Below are 11,000 nucleotides of genomic sequence, written 5' to 3'. Positions count from 1 at the left end.
ATAAGCTTTCGTGGGCTACAGCCCACTTCATTGGATGCATAAAATGGAACATAAAGTAAGAAAAAAATATATATATATATATACACACACACACACAGACTATGAAAAGGTGGAGTAAGACGCTAAGATGAGCTATTATCAGCAGGAGAAAAAAAACTTTTGTAGTGATAATCAAGATGGCCCATTTCGACAGTTGACAAGAAGGTGTGAGGATACTTAACTTAAGGAAATAGATTCAATATGTGTAATGACCCAGCCACTCCCACTCTCTCTTCAAACCCAAGTTAATGGTATCTAGTTTGCATATTAATTCAAGCTCAGCAGTTTCTCCTTGGAGTCTGTTTTTGAAGCTTTTCTGTTGCAAAACAGACTCCGAGTGCCAAAAGTACTCCTGTTCTTTTTGCAAAATTAGAATGAATGTCCATGAATGGCCAGCTCTAATAATGACTGAGACTTGGATTCTAAATCTTGAAAGTTGCCTCAACAAAAGAGAAGAGTCACAAAAATGATTTTGAGTCCTGCGAAAATGGCTTTACAGTGAGAGACTTAAAGAGCTCAACCTGTTTAGTTTATCAAAAAGAAGATCAAGAGGTGGCTTAATCATGGTGTTAAGTACTTTCCTGGGGAGAAAATGCCAGTTATTAATGGGCTCTTTAATGGCTCTTTAACCTGGCCAGAAAAGGCATAACAAGGACCAATGGCTGGAAGCCAGACAAATTCCAGCTGGAAAGAAGGCACTTTGTTTAAAAAAAAAAAAAAATGAGGGTGATTAACCACGGGAACAAATCAAGACTGGGCACCTTTCTGGCTTATATGATTTAGTCAAACACAAGTTATTGGATTCAATACAGGGGTAACTGGGTGAAATTTAATGGCCAGTGATGTACAGGAAGCCAGACTAAGTGATCTAATGGCCCTTTCTGACCTTAACCACCACAAAAATCAGTATCTGCTTATGCCATTTTAAAGATGGGTAAACTGAAGCAGAGAATAAGGGTATGTCTACAGTGCAATAAAATACCCATGTCACCAGAGCATGGGTCAAATGACTTGGGCTCGCAGGGTTTGGGCTGCAGGGCTAAAAATAGTACTGCAGATGTTTGGGCTCAGGCTGGAGCCTGCACTCTGAAACCACAGGAGGAGGGAGGGTCTCAGAGCCCAGGCTCCAGCTTGAGCCCAAAAATGTCTACACTGCTATTTTTAGCCCTGCAGCCCAAGCTCTGAGACTTGGTGCCTGTTGTGGGGCACCAGGCTGAAAGGGGAGAGAAGGGACAACTTGCCTTTGTTCACAGGGTCATAAGGCCTCACGGACAGAGTCAGTAAAGCTGGGCCATGCACCAGTGGGCCATGCACCAGTGCCATGCACCAGTAGACAGTGTCTACTGTCTCAGGTAGTAATACCCAATATTAGGCCATGGCACCTAGGCCCCTGGGCAGTCACTGCTCCCTGTAGTGGGTGCGAGAAGGGATAGGGGCACCGAGGCCCACCCAACACCACCAGGTCCTAACCCATGGCCCTGTAGAACAAATGGTCCCAATGTCAGGTTCCGATTCCTATTTCATTAAATGTGTTCCCTACACTGCTTCCTACCCAGGATTCCAGCTCTGGTGGTTACTCTCAGGGCAGCAGCTGCTTGCCTCCCTCTGTCTCTGTGGTTGGCTGGGGTCCCACAGTAGATTTGATGGATTCAGCTTCCTCCATTTGGAGCACCAGCAGCTTCCTAGCAGGAGCTTGTAGCCTACAACCACTCTCCTCCTCAGTCAATCCAGTCTGCGCTGAGCTTCTTCCTTTTATACCCTGTTTCCAGCTGGAGCATGCCCAGCAGGAGAAAGGGATATGGCCTCTTGGGCTCACAGGGAGTGGCTAACCCTTACTGGGTTGATACACCCCGTCACAGTGCTGCGGGTTTTTTATTGCAGTATGGACATACCATATGTGATTTGTCCAAAGTCACACAGCAAATCATTGTGGATCTAGATCCAAAACCTACTGAAGTCAGTGGAAAGACTCCCATTGAATCCAGTGGGTTTTGAATCAGATGCTAATAGGGCCAGGAACCATCCCCATGTGTCCTGGTTTCCATTCCCCAACTTTAATCATTCAGCAGCATACTCAGGAATCTTACCTACAGTCTTCAAAAGGAAATCTGCAGTAAGGTGAACTCATGCATGACTGGACTGTTTAATTGTTAATTCATACTGATATCCCAAAATCAAAAGCAAGGGGAAATGATTTTGTTTTATAAATCAAACATAAGGATCTGAGATGTGTTAAGTATACATATTTTAGTTTTTTATAATACATTTTTTTTTGTTCAGTCAGCCAAGCTGATATATAAATATTTTAAAACATCTACTCATCAGGAAAGGTACAAATTCCATATTGTATAATTAGATGAGATGTGTACTTTTCACTTTTTAAAAAAATTCTTGACTGTATTTGATCTCTGCTATTGAAACCTTGCAATATTTACAGCAAATTAAAAGGCAGCAAGGTCCCTCTTTAGAATGTACTTTTCCTTTTAATGTCACAAAATGTTACCTTGTCTCCCACCTCTTTCACTGGAATAAAGCTGTGCTCACTTAATCAATTAATTCTACACAGCAAAAGCCATTCAGAGACATTTTCTTCAGAGGAGCTAGTCAGCGTCTTTGTTTGGAGATGACAGTTGCGCAGATTTTTATGACAACAGTGGTAAAAATAAAAAAGCAGACCATGGGTCTAATCCTTCAAATCTTATTCAGCCAAGTAGCCCCAATGAATTCAATGATGATATTCAGATGAGTAAGGGTTGTGAGATCACATTCTATATGAACATGATGCATGGAAATATAAATATATGAGGAACTAATGGGGTTTGTATCAGGCTCTAAGTGAACAATCCTGAGTGAAAGAATCCTTCATTAGATGTATACCCTATGAATATGCATGAGGACATTGTAATTTTCTGGAATATCTATTTGATATTTGAATAGCTATTTGAAATTATTCATCTAATTCCTGCAAATAATTTTTGGTCTATAAGCTGTTTGCAAGCAATTTATTGTAAGTAGCTGTTAAAGCAGCTGCTAACTTGCAATGGGGGATGACTCAGCCCCTGGCTGTCCCCCAAGAGTATGGATGGGAGATGGAAATGTTGCATAATGCCCCCTGCCAAACAGCATTCTGGTGCACCTGAGGAGCCAGCCACTTGTGTCTATTTATATAATTAGTGCTATTGTCCTTTATACATCTATCCTGTGCACTGAATGAAATAGGGTCCTGCAGGGGGAAAATAGTATGTGATCATGTAGTTAAAGACCCTTCCACAGGCACAAGGAGGAGACTGAATTAAGGTTGCACAGACAACTGCAAAGCTAGCATTTTCTAATTTTCACGTTATGGACTTTGGAACCAAAATAATGTTCTTTTAATGTAGAGTTTTTGTATGTTATTTCCTAAGATGTATGTTGTGAGGTTTGGTTTGGTTTAGGAAAAAGGTAAAAACAAATCCCATTTTGTCCAACTGAAACAACTTCCCCATTATGCATCATCAGGCAAATTTGAACTGCAGCACAGACTGCTACCACCTGAGCTACCATAACTGGCAGCAGGAAAAAAGCTGTTATCCTGGGGGTGAGGAGGGAAAGCGGCCGGGGGGGGGGGGAAATGGGCCACTGGACCAGGGGTGGTTGAGGGGATCCTAGCCTGGCTTTCTCTCACCCTTCTCCTCAGGAGTTGGGGAGCTCCTGTCCTATGTGGCACTCCCAGAAGGGAAGATGGGTTGCTAGGATCATATGCTGGGCCTGGGGAGTGACCAGGGGGAACATAATCCTGGTTCTTTCTCTATATATATGTATACACACATACCCGCTATAGCTGTAAGGACAGCAAGGAGGTGCTGGAGCAGCTGTGGTGATTCAGGTGCCCTCTAACATTTCAGCAACATATTGTAGCTCTTTAGACGTTTCTAATCATCCGTCAGAAAAACCGTTTTTGGTCAGTTGGTATTTCCATGAAAACTGCACACCAGAGCTAGCTTTAGTACTTTTAGGTGGACTTGCAAAATTATTTTTTTACAACCCACCCTCACTCACCCACCCAAGCAATAAAGGGGCCCTCTCCACTATGATCATGCCACTACGCACAGAATTGGACTGAGAATTTAAAATAGCCTAGCTTTTTCTCCATTGGAGGAGTGAACCTCAACCAATCTCTCCCTCTTACTAGAGAAAAGGCAACACACACACATATATATAATATTTCTGCCAGTCTACAATTATATTTATAATATATATAATATTTCTGCCAGTCTACAATTTCCATTGGTTCCTCTGGACTACATTCCCCAGAATGCCCAAGTTCAGGACTGAACCAAGACTGAGGTGGTACTGGATCAGTATGCTTCCTTAAAGGGCCCAGGACATCTTGTACAGTTAGCAATATGGTTCTTTGACATCCCGTGCCAAACTTAACTAGCTTTTACAATTCCACCTTTCCCTACCTATGAGCTTGTGTCTTGTATCACAATTCCCCAGACCCAATCCCTCTGCTTTGCCAAGGATGCTAGCCCCAATGCACCATGAGCCTGCTTCTCCCACAACCCTCTTTGCACATTGTTCTGCACAAGGAGGATTTATGAATTTGAGAGCTTGTATGGCACAAACTAGCACGTTCTATTTAATTCTCACCACCTCCTTGCAAGGGAGGTGGATATTATTTCCAGTTTACAGATGTGGAAACTAAGGTCTAGAGAAGGTCAGTCAATCTTGTCAAATGTGGGCATAAAAATTCAGCATTTAAAGCCATATTGAGGCACCTAAACAAAATTGGCTTGTTTGTTTCTTTTTTTAAGACAATGGGATCTGCACAAGCTCAGGATCTCTGGATTTAAGTGCTCATTTTAGGCATCCAAATTTTCAAATTTGGATACTTACCAGTATACAGCATGACAAAGGCCATAGAAGTCAGTGTCAGAGCTAGGATTAACCCTTTGCTCTCAGTCCCTTGTTTAGGTCCTGATCCAATGCCCCAGGGAGTCAAAAAGAGTCTTAATACTGACTTCAGTGGCCATTAAATCAGGCCATTAGTCCACTAGCCAATGTTGTGCTCCATGTTATTGAACTGCCCCACCTTGTGGCAAGAGATCTTCTTGGTTTGTCTCACCTATCCTAGGTATTTGGATGGTAGGGAGCTTGTGGTATCCCTACTGCCATTCGTGGTAGGATGGGTGGCCTTGTTCTTAACTGCTATGAACTGATCTGGGGTCTTCCCAAAAATCAAGGAGCCTATGGTTGTGGATTTTTGGACCCCAAAAGCCATCCCTAATTGGCTGTGAGAGGACTGACTTAGAAGGAATCAGTGACAAGTTCCTTTCCAGATGATCTGTTTGCATAAGTTTACATTTTCAAGGCAATCTGCACAAGGCTCATCCTTGATCATAATTGAAACTGAAATTTTTCTTGACATCTCTCGGTTCCCCAATAAAGGAGGCCATAGACATGGCCTTTGCTGGCCTGCAAAGCTAGCTGGATGCAGTTCAACTCTGAAATGTGACTATAAAAATGGTTCCTTTTCATTCTACAGGTCTGCACTCTGTGTTGGGGTTTAGTCATATCTACTGATGTGAGTGAGTGAAATAAGATGTTACTGCTTTTTACTCCTGTTAGCTTTGCAGGGCCAAAATAGTGATGGGAGAGGGAACTGAATTCTTTTCCTTCTTGTGCATCAAGAGAATTGTTTATGGGGTCACACAGGTGTCACTGTGGATAGAATTTGGACAGCACATCCTTTATTACTGGTGCTGATGATGATGATGATGATGATGATGCATAAGAATGAAAGAGCCCAGCTTGTCTCTCAGATCCCAGGTGGAGTTTGTAGGCTGTAATCAGACAAAAAATGTTATTTCTTGTGAAATGAACACATTTGATATGGAAATTGACAGCCAGTAAGCAGGAAGCCCCCATGGCATTATTTTTACAGAGCTTCTTTTCCCAGAGTAGAACTGAACTTTCTGTCCCATTTTATTCTGAAATAGAAAAGGGAGAGGAAATATTCAGGGGAACCACCGATTCCTAAGGAAGAATTCCTTCTCCCATCTACTCTCCTTGATCACTCCTCCACCGGGTGCACGTTCAGTCCTGCCTCCTGCAGGTTAACAGGGGAAGTAAAAAGCCAGGACCAGACAAACCCCTGCCAAAATTATTGTAGTCACTTTTTAGAAAGAAAGAAAAAAATCCCTGCGTCATTATGGAAGAAAGCAGCATCATCTAGAAATGCCACTCATGGAGGGTGGCGAGGACACCCAGAGAGCAGGCCCTGACCCCAGGGGCTGGTGGGTGGGGTGGGGGGGTCTTGGGATGTAGCTGCCGGCTGCTGCCAGCCTCCCCCTTGGTTTGGGCCAGGCCTTTATCACATGGAGAAGGAAGTGGTCTGAGCTGCAAAGTAACTTTCTCCGCGGCCATGAAAAGGCAGGCTGGAGCACAGCCCCCTGGCCACTAGCTCAGCGAGGGGCGGGAAAGGGGAGCCCTGGGGGAGGGGGGGACTTTCCCTCCTTGCTCCCCTCCCTTCTCCAGCCCACGCCCCTCGTTGCTCCTCTTCTCCCTGCCCGTCCCGCCGGCCTCTCTCCAGCCCCTTCCCCGGCGCCCCCTTCGCTTTGCTCCCTGCCCCGCCCCGCCTACCTGCGCGGCGCTCGCGGGGGCTGCCCCTCCAGGAGCGGGGGGCGGGCCCTCCCGAGGAGACCCTCCCCCGCGCCTCTCTCAGCCCGCGCCCGGCGCGAGGGGGCAGAGGCTGGGCGGGCGTGCGCGCGCGGCGGGCGGAGGGGCCCGGGCCCGGGCCCGGGGCATGGAGAGCCTGCTGGAGAACCCGGTGCGCGCCGTGCTCTACCTGAAGGAGCTCACCGCCATCGTGCAGAACCAGCAGAGCCTCATCCACACCCAGCGCCAGCGCATCGACGAGCTGGAGCGGCGCCTGGACGAGCTGGGCTCCGAGAACCGCAGCCTCCGCCAGCAGCAGCCGGCTCCCGCCGCCGAGCCCCCGCCGCGGCCCGAGCTTCAGCAGCCCCAACAGCTCCCGGCGCCGCCGCCGCCGCTCCGGAGCCGGCAGGCTCAGCCGGGCCCCAGCGGCGGCGGCAGCAGCCGGGCTCCCGCTCACCAGCACCCGCCGCTGCCGCCCCCTCAGCACCACCCGGAGAAGGACAGCAGGGAGAGGGGCTGCTGCACCGCCCTCCTCCAGCACAAACCCGCCCCGGCCATCGGCAAAGGCGCCCTGAGCAGGCGACCAGAGTAAGTGGGGCGGGGGGGGGGGGGGAGGAGACCAGTGGCTCTTTCCAGGCTGAGCGCCAAGGGGTACCTGGGATCAACCCCCCGGCTCCCTGCCGCGGTAAAATGCGGGGGGGGGGGGATCCCTCCCTAGCCGTGCGCTCCAGCGGGAGCGGGCGGGGCGCAAGGAGCCGCGCGGCTGCGGCTTCCGAGGGGCGCCAGCCGCCTTCCTCCCCGCTCGGGTCGTCGGTCTGTGTGTGCGGCTGCTGTCCCCGGTCGCATGCAGCCCGCTCGGGCCACGCGCGCCAGCCCCGCGCTCGGGCCCTTCTCTGTCGCAAATAAGCAAGTCTCGGCTCCAAGCTAATCTCAGGGTAGGCAAGGCAGGGAAGGAGGCTTTGCCGAGGACGGCGGCGGCCGTGCGGCAGGATCTGTTTTCATTAGGGCTTGTGCGGCGGGTCGCTGGAAAAAAAGCGTCCCTGCCTGACGGAGAGGGGATTTTCTCACCTGTGGGGGTGCCTTAGTATATTACATACCAGGACTAGGCATACACGTAAACATAGATGTTATACAGTTATTGATATTTAGGGAGCCCATCTCAGTTTTCTGGGTTTAGAGCTCTTCCCCCTCAACCCCCCTCCCCGCCCGCAAAGAAGTGCCTGACACCTGTCCAGCTTTTTAAAGGGAGAAAGTATTTTTTTCTGGCCTAACAGAGATAGCATGAATACTAATACTGAATGCTAATAATGATATGTGTGTGTACGGATAGTACACAAGGACTAGCAGTCCAACACCGAAAGAGAATAATACTGGTGAGTTACATTTTCCTGCTTTATGCAGCCAGCAAATCCCATCAGCTCACCAGCTTGCAATGACAACTGAGCTAGATAGCTGATCTGCCTTTACTTAGGTGGTTTGGAAACAGCAGGGTCCTTTCTGGTCAAAAGTCAGAGTGAGTAAAGTTAGGAACAGAAGAAAGAGCATGTAGAATGCTTATATGCCTATGGCATATAACAAAGAAGCTCACATTGATGGTAAAACCGAAACTATTTCTCATCTAGATTAAAGTGTATGCGTTTCTTCCTGATGTTGTTGAAGCAAAAAAGATCCTCCTCAGCACAGTTCTGAGCCCAGATCATGGGTTTTTTTTCCCCCCTCTCTTTCCAGAAAAGGAACCCTTCCTTGCTATGTTTGTTTTGAATACAGAAGGGCAGTTAGAAACATGAGGCTATATTCTCAGTGCTTTACACCTGCTGAGGGTCTGGCTCATGACTAAGTCAGAAGTGATGCAGAAATGACAATTAAAGTAATTTATATAGCACCTTATATGTACAATATACTTTTCACACCAAAAGCTCGGTGCTGAACTCTAAAAGCTTATAATTTGCAGGCTCAATCCTGAAAACCCTACTTACTGAGATCAGTGACAATACTCATGGTAGTAAGTGCTATGCTAGATAGTAAACCATTGCAGGAGCGGGCCCTTATTCACTATGCATTGTAAGAAGCTTTAAAAACACATACGAACTGATTCTGTTCTCCTGTATACTACTGTAAATTCAGAATAAATTCAGTGGAGTTACACCACTGTGAAACCCATGTAAGTGCAGAATCAAACGCATTGTTTTTGAACAGTGAATCCCTGCAGTGAAGCCAATATTAGGTACATAACATTGGCAAGGGTTTCCTTTCATCTGAATATAGTTTCTCACATACGTCATTAGACAGATTGAAGAGTCAGTTTCAATGCACAAATCTGAATATCTCCTTTATAAACCTTGCATTTTTGCAGTGGGGTTTGCTTGGGGAAAAAAATCCTGTGAATTTCTTATTATTTCATATCAAAATGCACACGCAGAGGAGCATTAAGGACACTGCTGATCTCTGATACATACACAGGGTTTTGTGAAAAATCAGGACTGCTGCCAGGGATAACATAGCAATCCCTGAAGCTCTCTTCACTCAGGAGGATTAAAATAGCCTGCTTCTATTTCCTCCTATATCTTAGGCAAACCAAAATCTTTATATAAAAAGAAATTTATGAGATTGAAAAAGGTCTAAACTCCTTACTTTAGCAGGTTCATTGTCTTTTATTGATTAGGTACACTAGGTTTCATCCTCTCTCCTCTGCAAATGCTAGAGGGAAATCAAAGAGACAACAAAATCTAATCTAAAGGCATCTTGAATGTGGAGAATCTTTCACTTCCTTTTGACAGTGTGCCTAGTATTCACTAAGATCCAATTGGCCAACTTCAGAGTTGCATTTGGGCTTTTACACAACAATAGCGGAAATTTGATTCAGAAGACATGGTGTGTGGAAAGGACCTTAGATAGCGAAGATTTTTCACCTCCTTCCTTGCCCCATGCCCCCAGTCATGGTATTGCCATATTATAAATGCTAACATCCAATGTTCTCTTAAATTTCCTCTCCCTCCCCTGGTCTTTCTGACCAGGACTGTAAGACCTGAATAATAATCAGGAAAGAAAATGGCCACTCTAAATGGAATAGAAATGAGATCTTGTAGGAATGTGATGGATGGAAGCAGGGCTTAAAGTGATTTAAAAGAAGTACAAGGTCAGTTATTGCCTAACAATGGAACTTCATCAGTTTGTCACAAAACAGAAGGGCCCAGAAAGCTTGTTTAAATACATTTGTAATGCTCCCTCCCATCTCAGGCACAACCCAGAGGTCTCTTGTATTTTGGGCCAGGGTTGAGATCCCTCGTGAGCCAGCTCACCGTAAACCTTGGATGGAAGTGAACAGCTAATCTTCTAGACAAGTGACTATCCATCTTGACCTCAAGGGGCCTGCAGAAAAACACAGGCCCTTTGTTTTTAATAAAGTTTGGGGCATTCATTTTATTACTTTTCTTCTCAACAGTAAAAAAAAAATCTACATTTTAAATAAAAAAAATCTGTGCGTTCCAAACTTTTCTCTGGAAAGGGGGGGAATTCATCAAGTATGCAGAGGATAGTTAATTGCTGGTGCATGTCAGTGAGAACGTCAATGCAGAACTCACCTATGAAAGGAGAGGTAGGAGAAAAGATTTACATAGATATTTCTCAGCAGGAATTAGTCTGATTATTATCCTGTGGCATATATCTCTTTCTACCTAGGAATCTATTGCATAAGTGCCTCAATTACTGCTTTAAAAACAAAAAATAAGGTCAGTAATTCTGGAATGTGTTGCTGCAGAAATACAGGTTCCCAAATTAGCATGCCTCAGATCACCCTTATTAGGCAAGCTCTTGTCTTAAGAGACCATTCTAAAATATCCCCAAATGTACTGGGTATAATTCTTCCTCCTTATCTTTATCAGAAGAACACCCTTCATTGCTAGGCCCTTGAGATGCTTCATTGTATGTACCAGAGAAATCCAGCAGAGATTAATTTGGCCTCTTGAGTCTAAATGGGTCAAATCCTGCAGTCCTTACACAAATGAAATTCCCTCAGTGAGAGTTATGCCTGAGTAAGGACTGCAGAATTTGCTCCTACTGCATAGGTGGCAAAGTCCTTTATCATATAAAGAATAATTATAAATTGTGATACAAATACTTTGAACATCTATAGAATCTTCCATCCAAAGATCTCACTGAAGTTTACATACATTAATCTGAGGCAGAGTTATTATCCCTGTTTTATGTGAAGCAGGGTGAAGCAAAGACACAAAAACATTAAGTGACTTATCCAGCATCACACTCGATGCCTGTGACACAGCCCAGAACAAAACCCGGTTCAGTTGAATCTCAGCTCTATGTTT

General features: G+C 45.6%; 1 protein-coding gene across 4 annotated transcripts in view; it reads left to right on the top strand.

The window, feature by feature from the left end:
- Positions 1 to 6,782: 6,782 nt before the first annotated feature.
- Positions 6,783 to 11,000, top strand: part of IQSEC3 (IQ motif and Sec7 domain ArfGEF 3) — a 125,162-nt gene continuing 120,944 nt past the window's right edge. For all 4 annotated transcript variants that reach the window (XM_038383728.2, XM_038383757.2, XM_038383736.2 and 1 more), the window contains exon 1: positions 6,783 to 7,266. In XM_038383728.2, coding sequence (XP_038239656.1) covers positions 6,827 to 7,266 — 440 coding nt within the window. In that variant the 5' untranslated portion in view covers positions 6,783 to 6,826. The remainder of the gene's footprint in view (positions 7,267 to 11,000) is intronic.

Source organism: Dermochelys coriacea, chromosome 1 (assembly GCF_009764565.3).
Source record: "Dermochelys coriacea isolate rDerCor1 chromosome 1, rDerCor1.pri.v4, whole genome shotgun sequence".
Classification (NCBI taxonomy): domain Eukaryota; kingdom Metazoa; phylum Chordata; order Testudines; family Dermochelyidae; genus Dermochelys; species Dermochelys coriacea.
This window is presented reverse-complemented; position numbering and strand designations above follow the sequence as displayed.